General features: G+C 42.3%; 1 protein-coding gene across 1 annotated transcript in view; it reads left to right on the forward strand.

Annotated features, from left to right (window-relative positions):
• The window catches only part of LOC120025549 (leucine-rich repeat transmembrane neuronal protein 4-like), a 174,481-nt gene that overhangs the window by 42,964 nt on the left and 104,747 nt on the right, over positions 1-26,770 (forward strand). Inside the window, exons 2-3 of the mRNA XM_038970110.1 lie at positions 24,382-25,554; positions 25,585-25,940. Coding sequence (XP_038826038.1) covers positions 24,382-25,554; positions 25,585-25,940 — 1,529 coding nt within the window. The remainder of the gene's footprint in view (positions 1-24,381; positions 25,555-25,584; positions 25,941-26,770) is intronic.

Below are 26,770 nucleotides of genomic sequence, written 5' to 3' on the forward strand. Positions count from 1 at the left end.
GATGGAACAATGCAACTCAAAACAGTTTTCTGTTCCCAAAACAAGAATATGTTACAAACAGAGTGGACTAAGTTTAGCAGACTTTACCCTTTGCCAAAGTTTCTAAAAATTGCATTGTTTAGAAGGAGTGCAAGGGTGAATTGAGTTATTGCACACGCGCACTTCACAGAGCAGGCGTTCCCTAACTGAAATATGCAAATAGATGCTAGAACGCGGCAAAATAGGATCTCGTTAACTCGTGCTTGGCTCTGCCCACCTCCTTGCTTGTTCTACTATGATTAATTTGCTCCCATTAGAAACGACATGCTGTGGTCTATCTTGGGTTAGTTATAAAACTCTTTGCTCATACCCACTGGACACACACTGGTTCAATCAATGTTGTTTGCACATCATTTCAATTTTAAACCAATGTGGAATAGATGTTGAATTGACGTCTGTTCCTAGTGGGTAGTAACCTTAAATGTGCCTCAGACAGCCAATGTGACACGTTCAAATTAACTTTATTCCCCAAGCAACCGAAGTTCAGAGTTTATTTTTTCATTGCAGATGAAATTGAGGACTGGGCCATCTGTGTAGGCTATTTATTGCCTTCAAAGGCATCATTCACATAGGGTACACAGGGGCACATGCCCCCTCAGATGGTGTCCTTTAATACAACTTTCTTTTTTTTCTTTTTTCTTTTTTGTAATGCTAAATACTACTTGCCACTTCAATACTAGAAGCCATTTCAGGCTATCAAGTTAGAGTAGCTAGCTTGTCTAACTATCTTAGCTGGCATGCCTGCTGGCAAGGTTGGTAGACTTTAGAAAATCAATCAATAACTAAATGTACTGAATAAGAATCACATTCCTTTCAATATTTTACCCAGATTTTAGCAGAGATATAGAGAAGCATATTTTGTTCCTTAAAAAAAGAACCACTAGTCAGGAGGATCCAGACAGCTCAGGAGGTATGCTTAGATATGCAGAAAAATGTACATATTTTTTTTTTACGTAGAAAGCATAATTATTATGGATCTAGATTGCAGGAAAACTCTGTTTCAGGTGTTTGAAAAATACAAAATTCTCAAAAGTATGGATTGGGGCCTATCCCCCATCTGGACCACTCACCAGCCATCCTCATGTTCTTTGTACCCCTCAGATTTTTGGGGTGCATGACGCCCCTGATTGCATTTTCTCTTTTGCATTAGGCTACCATAAACAAATCTTAAATGGCACAATCAAACCAAATGAAAACTGCAACAACTACATGTAGTTTGCAAATTGCAATAGCCTATCGTGAAATAGCGTGTGACTGGTCAGCATCAGATAATATCCCTTTCTCTCTGTCATTATTTTTTTCTACTTTCAACACACAACCTACAAAGACTTGCACTGTATGCTGAGGGAGAGCCAAGGAAAATATGTTTATTCGGGGGGCGCTCTCTCGCCAGAAGAGGGCATTCCGATTCTTCCTGACAAAGTTGCCGTGATACATGCAGACGTGATGTTAACTACTCAAACGCTTACACTTATGCGCTTCTGGAATTGAGGAGAGAATAGGGGTGAAAGGGGGAATGCTCATCCTGCATGATTTTGGTTTGCTTACCGAGTAAAACTACCACAGACCCTTCGAATTCTCCTGTGATCAGGGTAAGCTTCTTTCGGGGGGAATGTGAATTCCCTGTCAGTCTTACTATAAACATTTTGACTCGCTTTTTACTGGGGAGATCTGCTGATATTCACACAGCCTCTTGGGGAAATCGTTGTTTGTGCATCATGCCATAATGGATGGATGGAGGGTGATGAGAACGTTTCGACTGGAATCTTTAAACTTTGCTATCACGCTTATTTTGGATTGTGATATATGACTTGGATGTGGCATCGTTTCTCAGACGCGCTGTTAATATTGGACACCACGATTTTACGCGGGAATTATGTGCATGGATATGGTAGAAAACTAGATCGGGAGACATGTTCCATGGTGAAACTACATGCTTGACACACGGATACCCCTCTGACTCGCTTATATTCCGGGGGCAGCGACGGGCAGGTGCGCGTTGGAATCGGCGGCTGCGCGAAGCGACTGGGGTCCTGGACTAGAACCGTACCGTCTGATGAGAGCGCGTGTCATGCGGACTCAGCTGTCGCGCGCTGTAAGGCTTTAAAACCTGTGGACAGGAGCTGACAGATAAGCTGATATGTGTAAGTATATGTGCCTGTAAATGTATCATATCTGCTCCATGTAGTGGAAACGAGAGTAAGGTAAGCTGCGTCTTTTCCCTCAAATTCGCTCCCAACATGCCAGCAGACTTACTGTGTCTGAGTGCATAAAGATCTAGTATGTTCAGATAAAAATTGTGTATTGCAACTATGAGATTTCCCAAAGCATTGTTATTTTGTATCTGTTATTAAACACATTCAGCACGCTCTTGTCCCTGTGAATTTAGTCTGGATATGCCAAACAGAGTCGCAGAGCTGCAGTGTGGTTATTTTTTTTATTTTACTGTTGTACTACAGGCGATGAATGCCTGTGTGCGATTAACAATTGGACACATATCAAATACGCCAATATGCCGTTCAAGCTTTGCCAGAGATTGCATCTGAATAACTGTTCGGTTAACAAAAATCTCTATAGTCTAATGCATCCGTTCGTTAGCTATATGGTTTGGAGCATCATATTTCTTCTTACCTGGTTTATGAAGCAAATTCGGATCATTGACTGGGACTGGAATGCTAATTATGGCATATGTTGGATGCAAGTCAACTTTACAAAGCGTGGTCCTGCATAATTATCGAAAGCCCATTCATGGTTATGTTTTCTTCATTTCGTGATCTAGAAGTGTCAGTGGTATGTCCAACATTAACTGAGAACAGACCATTTGAGTTTCATGAGTAGATTACATCCAGATTAATTACGCAGATACATTGTGCTAATAAGATCGATTCATATTTTATTTTGCTATATCATAAATCAGAAGGCTAGCGGTGTGTGCACCTGCTCCTTGTTTAGCCTTGAAGACAGTCTGTTATGCGCTCTCTTGCTGTTTGGTCATTGAGAGATGATTGTGGATAATTTTTGTTATTTGACCTAGCATCTACAAGGGGCTTGATGAATGCCATTTGGAGCACGAACAGCCTGCAAATTTCAGCATTAAATAGTGTGTGTGTGTGTGTCTGTGTGTGTGTGTGTGTGTGTGTGTGTGCGTGCTCGCGTGCGTGTGTGATGAGGGGCAAGCCTACGGATGTGGTTAGATTTTTGAATAGCTTCCCCCCTGGTGTTTGAAATCATCAGTGTGTTTTTGTTAGCAGTTCATTTATCCACAGCCATTATTGAACTCTTACACAGATGGCCAAATGCACTGGCTATGCTGTGCCATTATTTTTTAAGGTGGTATGATTTATCAGGCTACTGCACTGCATCGATACATTGTTTACCAGGGACATTATGCACCACAAAAATCTGAGGGGGCACAAATTACGTTAGGATGACTGGGGGGTGGTCTGGAAAAGGGCTACATTTGAGAATTTTGACATTTAAAAACAACCTTAAACAGATTTTTCCTGCAATCTAGAGCCATACTCATTATGTTTAAATCTATGTAAAAAAAAAATGTGTAATTTTCTGCATATCTAATCATACCTCTTGATTTGTCTGTATACTGACTGGTGGTTCTTTAAAAAAAAAAAATAAGGCTTCTCTGCATCCCTGCTAAAATCTTGGTAGAAGATTTAAAGGAATGTGAGTCTTATTCAGTAGGCCTATATTTAGTTATTGCTTGCTTTTCTAAAGTATACCAACCTTGCCAGCAGGCATGCCAGCTAAGATAGTTAGACAAACTAGCTACTCTAACTTGATTGATAGCCTGACATGGCTTCTTGGTAGCTAGTTATGAGATTGGGATATTGGGAACTTATCTAGGCTAGCTAAAGCCAACTTCATGAAATTGCTAGGTGGCTAGTACTATTAAAAAAACAATAACAAATCTGAGGGGCACGTGCCCCTGTGCCCCCTATGGACATGACGTCGCTGTTGTTTAATGCAAAATTGGTCTGAAATAACTAACTTTAGGCTACTGTAACCATAGCTTGAGCACTTGAATTGCTTATGACCATCATGCAGGGTGGATTTCATTAATTGTGCTCTTGGCGCACAGATCCCTTTAACAGGATCATTTTCGTAAACATCCGCTAAATTGCAGAGCGCCAAATTCCAAAGAAATTACTAAAAATATTTAATTTCATGAAATCACAAGTGCAATATATCAAAACACAGCTTAGCTTGTTGTTAATCCACCTGTCGTGTCAGATTTTGAAAATATGCTTTACAGCGAAAGCAATCCAAGTGTTTGTGAGTTTATCGATCACTAGACAAAACATTACGAACAGCTAGCAGCAATGTAGATTGGTCACGAAAGTCAGAAAAGCAATACAATTAATCGCTTACCTTTGATGATCTTCGGATGTTTGCACTCACCAGACTTCCAGTTACATAATAAATGTTCCTTTTGTTCAATAAAGATTATTTTTATATCCAAAAACCTCCATTTGGTTGGCGCGTTATGTTCAGAAATCCACAGGCTCGAGCGGCATGAAGGGCAGACGAAAATTCCAAATAGTATCCGTAAAGTTCGTAGAAACATGTCAAACGTTTTTTATAATCAATCCTCAGGTTGTTTTTAACATAAATAATCGATAATATTTCAACCGGACGGTAAACTATTCAATAAAAGAGATAAAGAAAATGTCGAGCTACAACTTTCAGGTCTGTTATACTCACAGACAATATTTTGAGTGTTTTTTTTTAGATTGTTTTCTATCCTAATCTGTCAATTATATGCATATTCTAGCATCTAGGCCTGAGAAATAGGCAGCTTACATTGGGAACGTTATTTTTCCAAACATAAAAATTCTGCCCCCAAGCTTTTAATGCAAAATTGGTCTGAAATAACTAATTCTGCAACAACAAAAAATCACACATGAATAAGGATAAATATGACTATTTATTATTTAGTCACAGTTTTGCAACAGCCTTTAGGCTATATACTGTAGCCATAGCTTGAGCCCTTGAATTGCTTATGACCATCATGCAGGGTGGATTGCATTAATTGTGCTTTTTCTCTCTTCCTTAGGTAACAAGCAAAACTACTCACTTGTATTCCAACGCACCTTTGTCATCCATAAACTTTGGTCTTGTAATCACATTACCGTTGTTGATTACTTAAAAATTGCTCCCTCAGTCATCTCACTGACCATTGGCAGTTAAACCCCTAACTCCTCTGATGCCATTTGTTAGCTGCATCATGTGGCACATGACGCAGGGCTTCATGGCCCATAAACTGATGAGGTACGCACACTGCCATGCACTGCAATGTGGTCTTGTTTCTGCAAATACAAAGCCCACAAGCCATATAGCAATATGCGCTTCTGTGCCAACAGGTTGAATGGAAAAGACTATGTGCCCAAAATAGTTTTAATCCACATTAGTCATTGCCTCAGCACCAACTTATATATATATTTTTTGTAACAGTGATTTACAGTGCCTTCAGAAAGTTTTCATACCCATTGATTTATTCCATATTTTGTTACATCCTGAATTCAAAATGTATTCAATTGATTTTGTTCTCACCTATCTACCCCATAATGACAAAGTGAAAACATGTTTTTTGAAATTTTTGCCAATGTATTGAAAATTTAATACAGAAATATCTCATTTACATACCAGTCAAAAGTTTGGACACTTTATTTTGACTATTTTCTAACTTGTAGAATAATAGTGAGGACCTCAAAACTGTGAAATAACACATATGAAGTGTTAAACAAAAGTGTTAAACAAATCAAAATATATTTTATATTTGAGATTCTTCAAAGTAGCCACCCTTTGCCTTGATGACAGCTTTGCACACTCTATGCATTCTTTCAACCAGCTTCATGAGGAATGCTTTTCCAACATTATTGAAGGAGTTCCCACATATGCTGAGCACTTGTTGGCTGCTTTTCCTTCGCTCTGCGGTCCAACTCATCCCAGACCATCTCAATTGGGTTGAGGTCGGGTGATTGTGGAGGCCAGATCATCTGATGCAGCACTCCATCACTCTCCTTAGTCAAATAGCCCTCACGCTGCCTGGGGGTGTGTTTTGGGTCATTATCCTGTTGAAAAACAATTAATAGTCCCACTAAGCGCAAACCAGATGGGATTTCGTATCGCTGCAGATTGCTGTGGTAGCCATGCTAGTTAAGTGTACCTTGAATTCTAAATAAATCAGACACTGTCACCAGCAAAGCACCCCCACACCATCACACCTCCTCCTCCATGCTTCACGGTGTGAACAACACATGCAGAGATCATTCATCACCTACTCTGCGTCTCACAAACACACAGCGTTTGGAACCAAAAATCTCAAATTTGGACTCATCAGACCAAAGGACAGATTTCCAATGGTCTAATATCCATTGCTCGTGTTTCTTGGCCCAATCAGGTCTCTTCTTATTGGTGTCCTTTAGTAGTGGTTTCTTTGCAGCAATTTGACTATGAAGGCCTGATTCACACAGTCTCCTCTGAACAGTTGATGTTGAGATGTGTCTGTTACTTGAACTCTGTGAAGCATTTATTTGGGCTGCAATAGGTTCAGTTAACTCTAATAACGACGTATCCTCTGCAGCAGAGGTAACTCTGGGTCTTCTTTTCCTATGGCAGTCCTCATGAGAGCCAGTTTCGGCATAGCGCTTGATGGTTTTTGTGACTGCAATTTTCCAGACTGAATGACCTTCATGTCTTAAAGTAATGATGGGCTGTCGTTTCTCTTTGCTTATTTGAGCTTTTCTTGCCATAATATGGACTTGGTATTTTACCAAATAGGGCTATCTTCTGTATACCACCCCTACCTTGTCACGTCACAACTGATTGGCTCAAAAGCATTAAGAAGGAAAGAAATTCCACAAATGTGACCGACCGCATTAATTCGGTCTTATGTAGCAAAATTTGAAATTTTGTTTTTTACATTGGATAAAAGCAGGGATACAGAGCTTTTATATCATACACTGCATTTGAGGAACAATTGGAAAGTAATTCTGCTTTGAAAGTTGATTAACTTGTAACCTCACTTTTGAGAAAATGGTATTTGAATGTTTTGGTACCTACAGGAGAGCTATTCTTTGTCTACTATACAGTACACCCATTCAGCATCGTACACACCTTCTTAAGCTTTAGCTTCACCAATCTCTTTAAGGGTTGATCCGACCGTTCTCTCCTAACAGCAGTCAAGCACCCAAGCTAACTGGATAACAGTTGTTGCAGTGACATTCTATTGAAATGGATACTTGCATACTGTAGTTTTTTGCTAAGACATGTAGCTAGCTAAACAATAAACCATAATCTCAACTCATGACATTTCTACCCTGCATGAATCTGCAGGTAGCTAACCAACCAGGTTCAATGTTAGCTAGCTAACATTAGGCTATAACTAGCCAAGCAAATGACTGAGATACTTATAAGATCATACACGTACCGTTAGATAGCGAGCCAACCGTACACTTTAACTTGAAATGAAAATGACTCTATTTGAAATGTGTTATATCTGAAAATGCAGCTAGCAAGATTCTTATCCGTATACATCATGGTTGGATGCTTCTCCCTGCCATGGTTGCCCTTAGTTTAAAGATTTAACCCGGAGCCAGTTGTTTTCACCATCTCCTTGGCTATCATTATATTATTCGACTGATTTCAAAACTCGGTCCTCCAAAAACTATAGAGCAACACTTATGTAGTTCTACTAAGCAATATAGGTTTTTAAAAGCTGCGTTAGACATGATTACCTACACATACTAACCAGCTCAAATAGATAGAAGTGTGCTATATGGCAGACCGATCCGAACTCTTCTCAGCATTGTCAGCCCACTCATTATCTCAGCCAATCATGGCTAGCGAGAAGGTTGCTGACTTTTTCTGTGGCTAAACCAACTAGGCTCATAATTTAACAATTACATTCGTATTTATTTTAAGGATTGACGCTGGAGACAGGAAGCAGGTACAGGGAGAACATTTAATAAATTACGGACATGAAACAGGACAGGAACAGCGTCTGGAAAGGGGACAAAGTAATGACCAATGCAGACATGGGGAACACACAGAGGAAACAGATAGATAAAGGGGGGAATCAAATAATAATGGATTTCAGGTGGGTCCAATGAGGCGCAGGTGCGCGTAACGAAGGGGACAAGTGTGCGTAAAGATAGGCAGTCTGGCGCCCTTGAGTGCCAGAGAGGGAGAGCGGGAGCAGGCGTGACAGTACCACCCCCCTCTAGTGGCGCCACCCGGCGTCCCACCTGGATGAGCCTGACTGGCCGGCCGAGGCATGGGCGCTGGATAAGCCGGCTGGGGCGTAGAAACCCAACAAACCGCAGAGGCATGGGAGCCTGGCGAACCGGCTGAGGTGTGGGACCCTGACGATCTGGTTTAGACGTGAAAGCCTGATGATCCCGCTGAGACGTGGGAGCCTGACGAACCGGTTGAAGCGTGGGAGCCCGATTGCCAGCTGAAGCGTGGGGTGGGCGCCTGCCGAGCCCACCGGGGAAAGAAAAACCTCGAGCCAGCTAGGGCATGGAACCCAGACGAGCTAGCTGGGGCACCCCCGGTTCCATCGATGACGGCACCCGGACCCGACGTCACCAACAGAAAACGAGGCCTCCCTGATGCTTCCAATTTTGGTGGCTGCATTCTGTAAGGATCGACGCTGGAGACAGGAAGCAGGTACAGGGAGAACATTTAATAAATTACGGACATGAAACAGGACAGGAACAGCGTCTGGAAAGGGGACAAAGTAATTGCAAATGCAGACATGGGGAACACATAGAGGAAACAGATAGATAAAGGGGAGGGAATCAAATAATAATGGATTTCAGGTGGGTCCAATGAGGCGCAGGTGCGCGTAATGAAGGGGAGAAGTGTGCGTAAAGATCAGCAGTCTGGCGCCCTCAAGCGCCAGAGAGGGAGAGCGGGAGCAGGCGTGACATTTACAGATGGCATACAAGTTTGGTATTAAGGCACATGAAAGGTCACATGTTCCAGAAGGCAATTATGCCAAAAAACACATTTTGATAAATATAAAAAAAGTTTACATTCAAGTGGCTCGTGTGAAGTAGTGACCCGCGACATACACCTAGTTTCCTGAAACGGGTCACAAATGAACTTAAGGCACACCTGTTAATTGAAATGCATTCCAGGTGACTACCTCATGAAGCTGTTTGAGAGAATGCCAAGAGTGTGCAAAGATGTCATCAAAGGAATCGGTGGCTACTTTGAAGAATCTCAAATATAAAATATAAGATTTTTTTAACACTTTTTTGATTACTACATGATTCCATATGTATTATTTCATAGTTTTGATGTCTTCACTATTATTCTACAATGTAGAAAATTGTCAAAATAAAGAAACTCTTGAATGTGTAGGTGTAAGTATTCACACCCCTGAGTCAGTAAATCTTAGAAACAACTTTGGCAGCATTTACAGCTGTGAGTCTCTCGGTCTACTCTCTAAGAACTTTGCACACCTGGATTGTAGAACATTTGCACTTTATTATTTTTTGAATTCTTCGAGCTCTGCCGTGTTGGTTGTTGATTATTCCTTGACAGCCATTTAAGTTTTGCCATAGATTTAAGCCGATTTAGGTCAAACTGTAACTAGGCAACTCAAGAATAGTCAATGTTGTCTTGGTAAGCAACTCCAGTGTATATTTGGCCTTAGGTTTTAGGTTATTGTCCTGCAGACAATAGCAGACTTAATTACACCTTTTATTTTAGATAACATTAATTACATGTCTAATAATGATGATAAGAAATACGTTGATATTTTGCTATGAATGTTGCTTTTTCCAATTGTTTATTATTGGGATCAAAATCTATGTATGTAAAATATGTTGGTAGTTTGAGAGTTAAAAGGTAAAAAATGTATTGGACTTAGCTCTCATTAGGACATTCCTTCTGCAAATATAGACCTAAACCATGTCTTCCAAGATGGCATAGCAGTCGGACGTGTGTTATTGTTTTAACGTTCATCGTCTGATGAAGAGTAGTCATCGGACCAAAGCGCAGCGTGGTAATTGTTCATGTTATTTTATTTAGAACAGATACCCTAAACAAAATAACAAAGAGAGTGAAACGAAAACGAAACAGTCCTGTAAGGTGCAGCAACACAAAACAGAAAAAAACTACCTACAAAACCAACATGGAAATGGCAACCTAAATAGGCTCCCCAATCAGAGACAACGAGAAACAGCTGTCTCTGATTGGGAACCAACTCAGGCCACCATAAACCTACATACCCCTAGACCATACAAAATCCCCATAGATAAACAAAAATTCTAGACAATACAAAAACTAAACAAACCACCCTTGTCACACCCTGACCTAACCAAAAAATAAAGAAAACAAAATATAACTAAAGTCAGGGCTTGACAATTGTCTTGTCCCTTCCTGTCCCTTGTAAACATTGTTTTTCCTTGTTTTTTTTTTTTCTCGTATAAATATTTCGTATATACGTATATTTAATATTTTAACATCACTTTCTATCTACGGACTGAATATACTCTCCTGCATCCCGCCTCACCCAATGTGGTACGGATCTGCTATTTTTATACTTATACTTAACTCAACTCATCAAAAGCTAGCCAGCTAACTGGCTACCAGCTAACTGGCTACTAGTACATCGGACTGTTAGCTTAAGAGGCCCATCGGACAAATTCTTTGGCCACTATACCCACCATACGGAGCCCTGCTGATTCGTCGTCTGAACCGTCGCCTGAACCGGAACCCCAACAGATGCTAGCCAGCAAGCTAGCTACAAGCTACTAGTCATCTAGCGGTCATCAGCCACCTCTAGCACGGACAACTCTCGCCAGTCTGCACAGCGCGACTCAAACCTGAGCAATTCGAACTTATTTTTCTCCATATCTCCGGATTCCTCCCGCAAGCTCTGAACCTTTTTTTATTTATTTTGTATTTTTGTATTTTATTTTTTTCACCTGGATCACCGCAGCTAGCTAGCTGCTATTCGAGTGGCCTCTCCTGGCTAACGTCACTGTCCCGAAGCAATAACCAATTGCTAGGCCAATCTCCCGGCTAGCCAAAGAGGTCCATCAGCCACTACTTGGGCTACAATACCTCTTTTTGACAACTGGCTTGGACCCCCGCCGACTCATCATGACTGGACCACCCACGTGATTCGTCCGATGGGGTTTTTCCTCAACTGGCTCCGCCGTCGCTTCGTCCCCTGAAATCCCATCTGCTAGCATGCTAGCCGCGGCCTGCTAGCTGTCCAGAGCACATCAGACTGTTAGCTTAAGAGGCCCACCGGACAAATTCTTTGGCCACTATACCTATTTTGCCATTTGGCCTGGTTTACCACACGGAGCCCTGCTGATTTGTCTGCCGATGTAATAGCACGAGGGGGCCACACCAGACTTTCTTCCATCGCGACGTCCCTCCAAGGCCCTTCTGTTAGCTTGCTAGCCCCGGCTCGCAAGCTGCCTGAAGCCACTCACAGGACTCCTATGATCACTTGGCTACGCATGCCTCTCGCTAACGTCAATATGCCTTGTCCATTGCTGTTTTGGTTAGTATTTATTGCCTTATTTCACTGTAGAGCCTCTAGCCCTGCTCAATACGCCTTATTTAACACTTTAGTTCCACCTACCACACATGCGGTGACATCACCTGGTTTAAATTATATTTCTAGGGACAATATCTCTTTCATCGTCACTCTAGGCACAGGTTTACCCTCACTGTATCCACATCCTTCCATACCTTTGTCTGTACATTATGCCTTGAATCTATTCTACCGTGCCCAGAAATCTGCTCCTTTTACTCTCTGTTCTGAAAGTACTAGACGACCAGTTATTTTAGCCTTTAGCCGTACCCTTATCCTACTCCTCCTCTGTTCCTCTGGTGATGTGGAAGTTAATCCAGGCCCTGCAGTGCCTAGCTCCACTCCCATTCCCCAGGCGCTATCATTTGCTGACTTCTGTAACCGTAAAAGCCTTCATGCATGTTAACATTAGAAGCCTCCTCCCTAAGTTTGTTTTATTCACTGCCCTAGCACACTCTGCCAACCCGGATGTCCTAGCCGTGTCTGAATCCTGGCTCAGGAAGACCACCAAAAACCCTGAAATTTCCATCCCTAACTATAACATTTTCAGACAAGATAGAACTGCCAAAGGGGGCGGTGTTGCAATCTATTGCAGAGATAGCCTGCAGAGTTCTGTCTTACTATTCAGGTCTGTACCCAAACAATTTGAGCTTCTACTTTTAAAAATCCACCTTTCCAGAAACAAGTCTCTCACCGTTGCCGCTTGCTATTGACCACCCTCTGCCCCCAGCTGTGCCCTGGACACCATATGTGAATTGATTGCCCCCCATCTATCTTCAGAGCTAGTGCTGCTAGGTGACCTAAACTGGGACATGCTTAACACCCCGGCCATCCTACAATCTAAGCTTGATGCCCTCAATCTCTCACAAATTATCAATGAACCCACCAGGTACAACCCAAAATCCGTAAACACGGGCACCCTCATAGATATCATCCTAACCAACTTGCCCTCCAAATACACCTCTGCTGTTTTCAACCAAGATCTCAGCGATCACTGCCTCATTGCCTGCATCCGTAACGGGTCTGGGGTCAAACGACCACCCCTCATCACCTCATCACCCTAAAACACTTCAGCGAGCAGGCCTTCCTAATCGACCTGGCCCGGGTATCCTGGAAGGATATTGACCTCATCCCGTCAGTAGAGGATGCCTGGTCATTCTTTAAAAATGCCTTCCTCACCATCTTAAATAAGCATGCCCCTTTCAAAAAATGTTGAACCAGGAACAGATATAGCCCTGGGTTCTCTCCAGACCTGACTGCCCTTGACCAGCACAAAAACATCTTGTGGTGTTCTGCATTAGCATCGAACAGCTCCCGTGATATGCAACTTTTCAGGGAAGTCAGGAACAAATATACACAGGCAGTTAGGAAAGCTAAGGCTAGCTTTTTCAAGCAGAAATTTGCATCATGTAGCACAAACTCAAAAAAGTTCTGGGACACTGTAAGGTCCATGTAGAATAAGAGCACCTCCTCCCAGCTGCCCACTGCACTGAGGCTAGGAAACCCTGTCACCACCGATAAATCCACTATAATTGAGAATTTCAATTAGCATTTTTCTACGGCTGGCTATGCTTTCCGCCTGGCTACCCCTACCCCGGTCAACAGCCCTGCACTCCCCACAGCAACTCGCCCAAGCCTCCCCATTTCTCCTTCACCCAAATCCAGATAGCTGATGTTCTTAAAGAACTGCAAAACCTGGACCCCTACAAATCAGCCGGGCTAGACAATCTGGACGCTTTCTTTATAAAATGTTCTGCTGAAATTGTTGCAACCCCTATTACTTGCCTGTTCAACCTCTCATATCGTCGGAGATCCCCAAAGATTGGAAAGCTGCAGCGGTCATCCCCCTCTTCAAAGGGGGATACACTAGACCCAAATTGCTACAGACCTATATCTATCCTACCCTGCCTTTCTAAGGTCTTCGAAAGCCAAGTCAACAAACAGATTACCGACCACTTCGAATCCCACCATACCTTTTCCGCTATGCAATCTGGTTTAAGAGCTGGTCATGGGTGTACCTCAGCCACGTTCATAACCGCCATCGATAAGAGACATTACTGTGCAGCCGTATTCATCGACCTGGCTAAGGCTTTCGACTCTGTCAATCACCACATTCTTACTGGCAGACTCAACAGCCTTGGTTTCTCAAATGATTGCCTCGCCTGGTTCACCAACTACTTCTCTGATAGTTCAGTGTGTCAAATTGGAGGGCCTGTTGTCCGGACCTCTTGCAGTCTCTATGGGGGTGCCACAGGGTTCAATTCTCGGGTCGACTCTCTTCTCTGTATACATCAATGATGTCGCTCTCGCTGCTGGTGATTCTCTGATCCACCTCTACGCAGTTGACTGTATACTTCTGTCCATTCTTTGGACACTGTGTTAACTAACCTCCAGACGAGCTTCAATGCCATACAACTCTCCTTCCATGGCCTCCAACTGCTCTTAAATGCAAGTAAAACTAAGTGCATGCTCTTCAACCGATCACTGCCCGCACCTGCCTGCCTGTCCAGCATCACTACTCTGGACGGTTCTGACTTAGAATATGTGGACAACTACAAATACCTAGGTGTCTGGCTAGACTGTAAACTCTCCTTCCAGACTCACATTAGGCATCTCCAATCCAAAATTAAATCTAGAATCGGCTTCCTATTTTGCAACAAAGCATCCTTCACTCATGCAGCCAAACATACCCTCGTAAAACTGACCATCCTACCGATCCTCAACTTCGGCGATGTCATCTATAAAATAGCCTCCAACACTCTACTCAACAAATTGGATGCAGTTTATCACAGTGCCATCCGTTTTGTCACCAAAGCCCCATATATTACCCACAACTGCGACCTGTACGCTCTCTTTGCCTGGCCATGACTTCATACTCGTCGCCAAACCCACTGGCTCCAGGTCATCTACAAGTCTCTGCTAGGTAAAGCCACGCCTTATCTCAGCTCACTGGTCACCATAGCAGCACCCCCCCGTAGCACACGCCCCAGCAGGTATATCTCACTGGTCACGCCCAAAGCCAATTCCTCCTTTGGCCGCCTCTCCTTCCAGTTCTCTGCTGCTAATGACTGGAACGAACTGCAAAAATCTCTGAAGCTGGAGACTCTTACCTCCCTCACTAGCTTTAAGCACCAGAGCAGCTCACAGATCACTGCACCTGTACATAGCTCATCTGTAATTAGCCCATCCAATCTACCTCATCCCCATACTGTATTTATTTATTTATCTTGCTCCTTTGCACCCCAGTATCTCTACTTGCACATTCATCTTCTGTACATCCTACCATTCCAGTGTTTAATTGCTATATTGCAATTACTTCGCCACCATGGCCCATTTATTGCCTTACCTCTCTTATCCTACCTCATTTGCACATGCTGTATATAGATTTTTCTACTGTATTTTTGATTGTATGTTTGTTTATTCCATGTGTAACTCTGTGTTGTTGTATGTGTCGAACTGCTTTGCTTTATCTTGGCCAGGTCGCAGTTGCAAATGAGAACTTGTTCTCAACTAGCCTACCTGGTTAAATAAAGGTGAAATAAAATAAATAAAAAATAAATGTCTGTCCCGCCACAATCAGGTTATATTTACATTACAATTATTAAAGTTTATCCATGGAGACTTAATTGGCCAATGTGCTGAGGTCTAGCACGTGCCTTTAGTGAATGTATATTTGAGAAAGACTTGGAGGGGGCAGCAGGGCAGTGGGTGGCTCTGAGAGAGGATGTGACAGACTCATCTGTAGTGTTGTGAGGGCTGGGGGTTGATTGGTTATTCTCTGTCACTCCACCCTGGTGGAACTGTTCCGCCAGGGGAAATCAGAAAACAGATGCAAGGCAGAAACAAATCTATACTAACACACAGTCTGTTCTTGCGTATGTGTGTGCACGAGCTTGCATGAGTGCACGCACATTTGGATATTGGTGTATTGAGGAGAATCTACCACATACTCTCTCTCATCCAGTTGACCTTGTTTGTACTGTAGGCCGCCTACTTCAGTAACTGCAAATACCAATGCATCTGCTGAGCATTTCTGTAATTACACAAAGACATCTGCGTTTCCTCAGAGCATTGAGGCAATACGAACACAGGACATGAAGCGCTGGTTCCCAAGGACCAGGAAAATAAGGCTGGCAGTCATCTCAAAGATAATTGGAGACTAATAGGATGGCATAGGCTAGTCTGATGGGATGGCCTTCCCTGTGCGTTAGGCTCCTGTCCAGCCACAATGTGTGCATGGCTGCGCCTGATAGCAGTTTTGTCAATGGCAGAAAACTCAACAATGAGCCACTTGTGTGTTCAAATATCATAGCATAGTGCCTATTTGCCAAGTTATTATTTATTTGTCTGTACATTAGGTCAGCGGTGTGCTTTTCCTCTCATTCTTTGTTTAATAACAGAAGGATCCATATCCCTGCCATCATCGTCACCGCAGTAGTAGTAGTAGTAGCAGTAGCAGTAGTAGTAGTAGTAGTAGTAGTAGTAGTAGTAGTAGTAGCAGTAGTAGTAGTAGTAGTAGTAGTAGTAGTAGGTGTAAGGCACTGACACAAATGATTGCCTGAAAGAAATTGATAATAATAAGATTGTGGGAGCTGTTTTGTTAGACTTCAGTGCAACTTTTGACATTATCGATCATAGTCTGCTGCTTAAAAAACATATGTGTTTTGGCTTTATATCCTCTGCCATATCGTGGATCAAGTGTTACTTATCTAACAGAACACAGAGGGTGTTCTTCAATGGATGCCTCTCTAACGTTAACCAGGTAGAGTTAGGCATACCACAAGCTAGCTGTCTTGCCCCCTTACTTTTTTATATTTTTACTAATGTCTTCAGAAACTATTCATACCCTTTGACACACTTTGTTGTGTTACAGCCTGAGTTCAAAATTTATTAAATTACGTTTGTCTCGTATCCATCTACACACAATACCAAAGTGAAAACATGTTTTTCAAAAATGTTTGCAAATTCATTGAAAATGAAATATATAAATATTTTATCTACGTAAGAATTCACACCCCTTTGCTGTGACACTGCAAATTGAGCTCAGGTGCATCCAATTTCCTTTGAGCATCCTTGAGATGTCACAACAATTTGTTTGGAGTCCACCTGTGGCCAATTCAGTTGTTTGTACATAATGTCTACATAAGGTCCCACAGTTGACAGTGCATGTCAGAGCAGAAACTGTACCATGAAATATAATGAACTGTCCTTAGATCTCCGAAATATAATTATGATGAGGAATATATCTGGGGAAGGGTATAAAACAATTTTGAGAGTGTTGAAAGATTCCAAGAGCACAGTGGTCTCCATTATTGGGAAATGGGAAAAAAATATGGAACTACCTAGATTGCCTAAAGCTGGCCGTCCAACCACACTGACCAACCGGGCAAGAAGGACCTTGGTCAGGGAGGTGACCAAGAACCCAATGACCACTCTGACAGAACTACATTGTTCCTTGGCTGAGATGGGAGAACCTGCCAGAAGGACAACAGTCTCTACAGCACTTCACCAATCTGGGCTTTATGAGAGAGTGGCACTTCTGAGAAAAAGTCACATGACAGCACGCCTGGAGTTTGCAAAAAGGCACATGAAAGACTCTGAGAGCATAAGGAAAAAGATTCTGTGTTCTGATGAGACAAACATTTAATTTGGCCTGAATGCAAAGTGCTATGTCTGGGGAAAAAAACAGGTACATTTCATCAGCTGTCTAACATCCCTAACGTAAAGCATTGGGGTAGCAGCATCATGCTATGGGGATGCTGGGAGACTAGTAAGGATAGAGGGAACAATTAATGTAGCCAAATACAAGCAAATCCTTGATGAGAACCTGCTTCAGAGTGCAACTTTTTTTTGATTGCGGTGAAGATTTACGTTCAAACAGGACAATGACCCCAAGCATGCAGCCAAAGCAATGGTCTAATGGCTTCAGAACAAGGATGTGAAAGTCATTGAGTGGCTCAACCAATGCCCAGACGTGAATCCCATTGAAAATCTGTGGAAAGTCTTGAAGATTGCTATTTCCATAGCTCACCATCTAGCTTAACAGAGCTTGGGAATTTTTGCAAGGTAGAATAAGAGAAAATCCACAAATCCAGTTAAAAGCTTATACAGACAAACCCAAGACGACTCAAACCTTTAATCGCCGCCAAAAATGCTTCTACAAAGTATTGACTCAGGGGTGTGAATACTTATGTAAATTAGATATTTCTGTCTTTCATTTTCAATAAATTTGCAAAAATTTCTTAAAACCGGTTTCACTTAATGACGGGTATTGTGTGTAGATGGGTGAGAGAAAACATTTAATCCATTGTGAATTCAGGCTGTAACACGACCAAATGTGGAATAAGTCAAAGGGTATGAATACTTTCTGAATGCACTGTAATGACCGACCACTAGCCTTGAGCAAAGTCAGTGGTTCTATGTACAGTGCCTTCAATAAGGATTCATACCCCTTGACTTCACCTTTGGTGTGAGTCTTTCTGAGTCTTTCTGGGTAAGTCTCTAAGAGCTTTGCACACCTGGATTGTAGAATATTTGCATTATTCTATAAAAAATTCTTCAAGCTCTGTCAAGTTGGTTGTTGATCATTGCTAGACAGCCATTTTCAAGTCTTTCCATAGATTCCCAAGCCGATTTAAGTCAAAACTGTAACTTGGCCACTCAAGAACATTCATTGTTGTTGTGGTAAGCAACTCCAGTGTGTATTTGGCCTTGTGTTTAAAGTTATTGTCTTGCTGAAAGGTGAATTTGTCTCCCAGTGTTTGCTGAAAGCAGACGGAACCAGGATTTTCTCTAGGGTTTTGCCTGTGCTTAGCTCTATTACGTTTATTTTTATCCAAACAAACTCTGTAGTCCTTGCTGATGACAAGCATACCCTTAACCTTATGGAGCCACCACCGTGCTTGAAAATATGAAGAATGTTACTCAGTTATGTGTATATGTGTATGTATATTGGATTTGACCCAAACTTAACACTTTGTATTCAGGACAAAATTGAATTGCTTTGCCAATTAGCTTTTGCAGCTTTTACTTTAGTTCCTTGTTGCAAACAGGATGCATGTTTTTAAATATTTTTATTCTGTACAGTCTTCCTTCTTTTCACTCTGTCAATTAAATTAGTATTGTGGAGTAACTACAATGTTGTTGATCCATCCAGTTTTCTCCCTTCACAGCCATTAAACTCGTAACTGTTTTATAGTCACCATTGGCCTCATGGTGAAATCTCTGAGCAGTTTCATTCCTCTCCGGCAACTGAGTTGGGAAGGACGCATATATCTTTGTAGTGACTGGGTGTATTGATACACCATCAAAAGTGTAATTAATAACTTCACCGTGCTCAAAGGGATATTCAATGTCTGCTTCTTTTTTTACCCATCTACCAATAGGTCTTAAATTCAGGCCATAACACAACAATATTTTAAAAAGTTGAGGGTTGTGAAAAATTTCTGAAGGCTCTCTATGCTGATGACTCAACATTATACACGTCAGCTACCACAGCAGGTGAAATCACTACAACATTTAACAAAGAGCTGAAGTCAGTTTTAGAGTCAGTGGCTAGTAATAAACTAGGCAGAAATATAGCAAAAACTTAAAGCTTTGTATTTGAGACAAATCATTCACTAAACCATAAACCTCATCTAAGTCTTGTAATGAATACTGTGGCAATTGAGCAAGTTGAGGAGACTAAACTGCTGGGTGTAATCCTAGATTGTAAACTGTCATGGACCAAACATATTGATGCAACGGTAGCTAAGATGGGGAGAGGTCTGTTCGTAATAAAGCGCTGCTCTGATTTCTTGACATCACAATCAACTAAACAAGTCCGATAGGCCCTAGTTTTATCGCACCTGGACTACTGCCCAGTTATATGGTCAAGTGGCACAAAGAAGGACATAGGCAATTTACAGTTAGCCCAGAAAGAGCAGCCCTCCTGGCCTTTAATTGTACATGGAGAGCTAATATCAATAACATGCATGTCAATCTCTACTGGCTCAAAGTAGAGGAGAGATTGACTGCATCACTGCTTGCCTTTGTGAGAGCTATTGACATGTTGAAAGCACGAACTGTCTGTTCAAACAGCTACTACACTGCTCAGACACCCATACATACCCCACAAAACAGTCCAGAACAAACTGGGAAGCACACAGTACTACATAGAGCCATGTCTACATGGAACTCTCTTCCATATCAAGTAACTCAAGCGAGAAATAAAATCAGATTTAAAAAAACTGATAAAACAGCACCTCACGGCACAACTCGGACTGTGAAGAGACACACGCACACACACTCTAACACACACACTCTAACACACACACTCTAACACACACACTCTAACACACGCACTCTAACACACGCACTCTAACACACACACTCTAACACACACACTCTAACACACACACTCTAACACACACACTCTAACACACACACTCTAACACACACACTCTAACACACACACTCTAACACACACACTCTAACACACGCACTCTAACTAACACACACACTCTAACACACACACTCTAACACACACACTCTAACACACACACTCTAACACACGCACTCTAACACACACACTCTAACACACACACTCTAACACACACACTCTAACACACACACTCTAACACACACACTCTAACACACACACACTCTAACACACACACTCTAACACACACACTCTAACACACACACTCTAACTAACACACACACTCTAACACACGCACTCTAACACACGCACTCTAACACACGCACTCTAACACACGCACTCTAACACACGCACTCTAACACACGCACTCTAACACACGCACTCTAACACACGCACTCTAACACACGCACTCTAACACACGCACTCTAACACACGCACTCTAACACACACACTCTAACACACACACTCTAACACACACACTCTAACTAACACACACACTCTAACACGCACACTCTAACACACACACTCTAACTAACACACGCACTCTAACACACGCACTCTAACACACGCACTCTAACACACGCACTCTAACACACGCACTCTAACACACACACTCTAACACACACACTCTAACACACACACTCTAACTAACACACACACTCTAACACGCACACTCTAACACACGCACTCTAACACACGCACTCTAACACACGCACTCTAACACACGCACTCTAACACACGCACTCTAACACACGCACTCTAACACACGCACTCTAACACACACACTCTAACTAACACACACACTCTAACACACACACTCTAACTCACACACACTAACACACATTGTATTGTACATTTTATATTGTACATTTGTAATAATTAAGTGATAATGTCTTATATGATGTATTATTTTGTTTATGATGTAGGCTGTTGTTTTGTTTTGTTGTGATGTAATTGTTTTATTCCAGTTTGGAACCCAAGATGAGAAGCTGCTGCCTTGGCTAATGGGTATCCTAATAAATACTAAATACTAAAAGTAGTGGTAGTAGTAGTAGCTGTTGTAGTTGTAGCAGTAGTAGTAGTAGTAGCTGTTGTAGTAGTAGTAGCTGTTGTAATAGTAGTAGTATCTGTTGTATTAGTAGTAGCTGTTGTAGTAGTAACAGTAGTAGTTGTAGTAGTAGCTGTTGTAGTTGTAGTAGTAGTAGCTGTTGTAGTTGTAGTAGTAGTAGCTGTTGTAGTAGTAGTAGTAGTAGCTGTTGTAGTAGTTGTAGTAGTAGTAGTTGTAGTAGCTGTTGTAGTTGTAGTAGTAGTAGCTGTTGTAGTAGTAGTAGTAGTAGGAGCAGTAGCAGTAGTAGTAGTAGTAGTAGTAGCAGCAGTTGAGTGATTATGTTACAGAAATGGATTTATACAGTTTGTCCTAGCACAGTATGATAATGGTAGTCACAATAAAAAGCTAAGGTGTACCAAGGGTATGCGGAGGTGTGAATGACTGACTTGTATGGGTTGGAACAGGCAAAAACAGCCTATGCAGTTCAAGGGGAAAGTAGTTTAAACAACTGAAGTGATAATGGGAGAGTGCTAGGAATTAATAGGTGATAGTTAACCAATGTGATATTGTAACCAAATGGTAATGACAAGGGAAACATGGTAGAGAGGTGGTAATAGAGACACAGCTTATGAGTGACACCTCTGAGGGCAACTTCTGTTCCTCTCTGAAATAGATAAGAAGCTGAGGTGAAGAAGATGACTTAGTGAAGCATTAGTGCATGGGCCGCTCATTAAACCACACATAGTGTTAATCAGGGCATGAAGGTGCCTAGTGAAGAGGGTACAAGCTAAATTATGTATCTCACAATCTATTTTAATAAAGCTGCACATGGAAACATTTGAGAGTTGAATGCTTCTCACTCAATTATTTTAGGAGGATGTGTAAATGCACACTGAATCTGACGAACACACTTTGTTTTAGCTGCCCACACATAATGTATCACACAGAAAACATGCAAAAATATGCAATTAAATGTATTTTACAATTAATAAACATTGTTGTGTTTCCATAATGTTGGCTTGCCTAATTAAATAAATATAAATTAAGAGTGTGGGGCCACACTTTAAATGTAAACCTTTTCTCCATCTCAAGATGAAATTAAAACCCGTCAATTTACTTAGATAGAACGCATTGTAGCGGCTCCTATCAGATAACCTGGCATTATGCTGACCTCACCAGACAGTGATTAACGCATCAGCCAATTATAAATGTTGACGTAGATGGATGTGAACAAACACTTTTCCATAACATCGTCCTTAACAAAGTCAAGCACTCTCATTATCATCCTACAGATGGCAGCATTGCAGTAGCAGTGTTATATAGTTATATTAAAGAAGTTTTTCGCGAGTCCGGACTCAAACCCACATTGGCGAGCATCCACACTAGAGGAAAGTTTATCGTTCTACAGCACACCTGTCAATCAACTGATCGCCACATCCTACTGCATGCTGTAGGGCTATTAATAAAGTGGTAGCACAATACCATTCAGTGTGTTCATTGTCATAGTGACAACTGTAAATAATAATTCAATATACATACAATGAAAAATTATGTTTTTAAATGTAGAAATTCAACAGAACATGCAGTTTAGCCTGCTGTTAATAAACATTTTGTTATTTGTTACATTTGACTGTGTGTAAAACCTAGTAGTACTACCTATTTCTCTGAGAGTGAGGTGGATATATAGCATTTTGCAAAAAAAACATGATTATTTGTCTCTCTGAAATGAAACCATCAAGTGATTATTAACAAATAAATGTCTGTCATCAAACAACCCCATGCCATGAAAATATAATTTATTTAATTCAATAATAAAAGCTAATTTACCAACATTTCTGAAAATGGAAATATAGCGTAAGGTAATGGAACTCTTCTTGTGCTGTATGATGCTTCTCGGCCTCCATTGGTCAAATAATTCATTCTGATAAACTGTCGCCCCGAGATGATAACATTTAAATCTGAATTTTAGAACATACATTTTGTTGCACTAAAGCCCAAGTGCCATCAAATGCATTTTATTTCTTGGTCTCATTCTATCTCATAATTTGTTCAGTTTTGCGACACATTTGAAACTTTAGCATGCAGACAACATCACTGTCACATTTTCTTTCATAGAACAAAATCTAGGATGATTGGACTGTCACCATGACATACACATGTGATAACCAATTGTTATCACATGTGTTAAATATGACATATGTTAAACCAGACATTCATCCTATCTTTTGATTAGAGGATGTTTACAAGCTATCACATTACGGATGTTTAGCCCAGAGAAAAGAGCACACATAAGAAATGGATGCACTCCTCAGGAGAAAATCAATGCACCCTTAATAACAGATCGTTAGTGACTCTGTAAGGGGAGCGCTTTTAATGTAAACAGCTCACTCTCACCTAAGGACAAAAACCAATATCACACCAGGCTACATGTACAGATATTGGATCTTCATTTTATCACCCTGTTACAGGAGAACTTTCTGGAAATGTTAAACTTGTAGTGTATTTGAGGTTTAAAAAAGGCATCTGAAGTTTGTCATTTCCACTTAGAAATTTCAGACTTGATTTTCCCTTAAGAAAAATATATCAACCCCTGCAAAAATGTCTGAATTTTAATCCACATAACAATTCACATTTTCTGTTGCTGCAGGATTAATTTCCTGCTGTAGAAAGCTGGCTCAAAATAAGACCCTACATCTTCATACTGACCGATTGTCATGATCACCATCACTGATTCAACAGTCTGTATCTGCAGTATTTTTTCTACATGTTTTATAACCCGAAGTAGCAGTAGCAGGATATCCAAAGAGACGGCACAGCATGATCAGATTCCCTTTTTTGTCTGTGCCTTTGCTTATTTAATGATGTGCGTTCAAAGGGTTAGTATACATGTATGTATTTTGTTTGAACACAGAGTTGTTTCATTCCATAGGGTTTCTAGAGAGCTGACTAAACTTTTTGGAAGTGAACACCATGATTTACTCAGACCCCTTAACCACTCTGTTATGGGTCAACGTGAAGTGGCTAGATTCTAAATAGATACGCCTCTGGATTTGTATACACAATCGCAAGCTCCTGAATGTTAATTTGCTGTGTTTCAGCTTACTTTTATGACATCTCTAGTTTTGCCTCAAGCACTTTGGCGGCTTGTGGGAAGACTCAATTCTGGTCGATTGCAGTTAAAAACAAATTAAAACCACAATTTTCTACACCATTTCCAACCAGATGGGTTGTTGTCAGACACTTTCAGTAAAAATATTTTTTCCTCTCTCCCTCTCTCTCTGTCCCTCTCTGCAGCCTCTGCCATGCGGCGCCGCTGGCTTATGGTGCCTCTGCTCATGCAGGTGTGGCTGGCAGCATCTCCGTCCCTCAGCGAGCGTCCATGCCCCAAGAGCTGTCGCTGCGATGGGAAAATTGTCTACTGTGAGTCCAGCGGTTTTCGCGATGTGCCCAAGAACCTCTCAGGGGGCTGCCAAGGCCTGTCATTACGCTACAACAGTCTGGTCAGTCTCAGAGCTGGACAGTTTGTGGGCCTCAACCAGCTCATCTGGCTCTACTTAGACCACAACTACATTGCCTCTGTAGACGTACTGGCCTTCCAAGGCGTCCGAAGGCTCAAGGAGCTGATCCTGAGCTCAAACAAGATCACAATGCTCCACAATACCACTTTCCACCCTGTACCCAACCTCCGCAACCTGGACCTGTCTTACAACAAACTGGCGTCTCTGCAGCCGGGCCAGTTCCAGGGCCTCCGCAAGCTCCTCAGCCTGCACATGCGCTCCAACTCCTTGAAAAGCATTCCTGTGCGTCTGTTCCAGGACTGCAGAAACCTGGAGTTCCTGGACCTGGGCTACAACCGCCTGCGCAGCATCACACGCAACGCCTTCTCAGGCCTGCTGAAGCTGACCGAGCTGCACCTGGAGCACAACCAGTTCTCCAAGATAAACTTTTCCCACTTCCCACGCCTCTACAACCTGCGGGCGCTATACCTGCAGTGGAACCGCATACGCTCCATGAGCCAGGGCCTCACCTGGACCTGGACCTCCCTGCAGAAGCTGGACCTGTCTGGCAATGATCTGCAAGAGGTGGATGCTACGGTCTACCAATGCCTGCCCAACCTTCAAACACTCAATCTGGATTCCAACAAGCTGACCAACGTGTCCCAGGACACCGTGTCTGCCTGGATCTCTCTGACCACCATCAGCCTGGCGGGGAACGTGTGGGACTGTGGCCCTGTGGTCTGCCCCCTGGTGGTCTGGCTGAGGAACTTCAAGGGGAACAAGGAGAACAACATGATCTGCGCTGCCCCCAAGGAAGCGCAGGGAGAGAAGGTCATGGATGCTGTTGACACCCACAGTGTGTGTCGGGATAACGCAATCACACCCCTCACGGCCAGCGCCCCACCCACACCATCTAATGACCCAGACCAGACAGAGCGCCGCCCAGTCTACCCCACACCACCCACGCAAGGTGGGAAGAGGGGGGAGGGATCCAGAGGAGGCCCTACGTCTCCAGCTGTCACCTCGGTCGTGGCGCCACCACCTGAACAGTTTGAGCCTGTGTCCTTTCACAAGATAGTGGCGGGGAGCGTTGCCCTGTTCTTGTCTGTGGTGATGATCCTGTTGGTGATCTACGTTTCGTGGAAGCGCTATCCTAGCAGTGTCAAGCAGCTGCAGGAGCACTCGGCCGCAGCTCGCAAGCGCCGGAAAAAAGCCAGAGAGACGGAGCGCACGCTGAGTTCCCCACTGCAGGAGTACTATGTGGACTACAAGCCCACCAATTCGGAGGCCATGGACGTGCTTGTCAATGGGACTGGCTCCTGCACCTACACCATCTCAGGCTCCAGGGAATGCGAGGTATGACCCACACCATCCGCAACCCCTCCTAATCAAATCTCTTCCACAGCGAGGCAACCTGAGGTAAATGTTTACACTGCTTTTGATTGATATTACATCAGTGGCTTTATTTCCGTATCTCCCCTCTTGGATTGGCTGTAGCTTTGTTTTGGTAAGGAATGGTGTGCTCTTTGTGGGATGTTGGTGTCACTATCCTTGCCTTGAGTAGTTTTCATTGTGATCAAATAAGAGTTTTGGTATTCACTTACACCCTTGTCTCTGTTAAGAGGAAAAACATTGTTTGATGTAAAATTGTGTTGAAATGCAATAAGTACAACTGATTAGATTTCCTATCCTGAATAATTTCACTAGCTTGTTTGTGATAAGTTACAGTTTTTCCCCATGTATTCTGAGAGATGGATTCAATTGCTTATTTAGGTGCAGTTTTTACCCACCAAAATGCCACAGGCATTTTTTGTTTGTGTTTATCATATCTCAGTTCTGTTTTCAATTAGCCACTTTGTTTGTGGGGAGATTCATCCCAAGACACTTGGAATGACAATGGACACTGTTGTGACAGCAAGAAGATTCCCTCTCCACTGATGACTTTATCCTTCACCTATTATAGCACAGACTCACAATGGATGCCGGTAAACACTTCATACACAGCTTCCTCCTACTAGCTTACCATCTATGCCTCTCTTTCTTCATCTTACATTCATACCTACAGATGTACAACAGACACACACACATATACAAACATGCACAACACACATACATCACAATACATGTACTTCTACAAATATTCATTGTCTAAAACTTCCATAAGGAGTGCCACTGCTTGGGAATGT

The sequence above is a fragment of the Salvelinus namaycush genome, chromosome 31, assembly GCF_016432855.1.
Source record: "Salvelinus namaycush isolate Seneca chromosome 31, SaNama_1.0, whole genome shotgun sequence".
Classification (NCBI taxonomy): domain Eukaryota; kingdom Metazoa; phylum Chordata; class Actinopteri; order Salmoniformes; family Salmonidae; genus Salvelinus; species Salvelinus namaycush.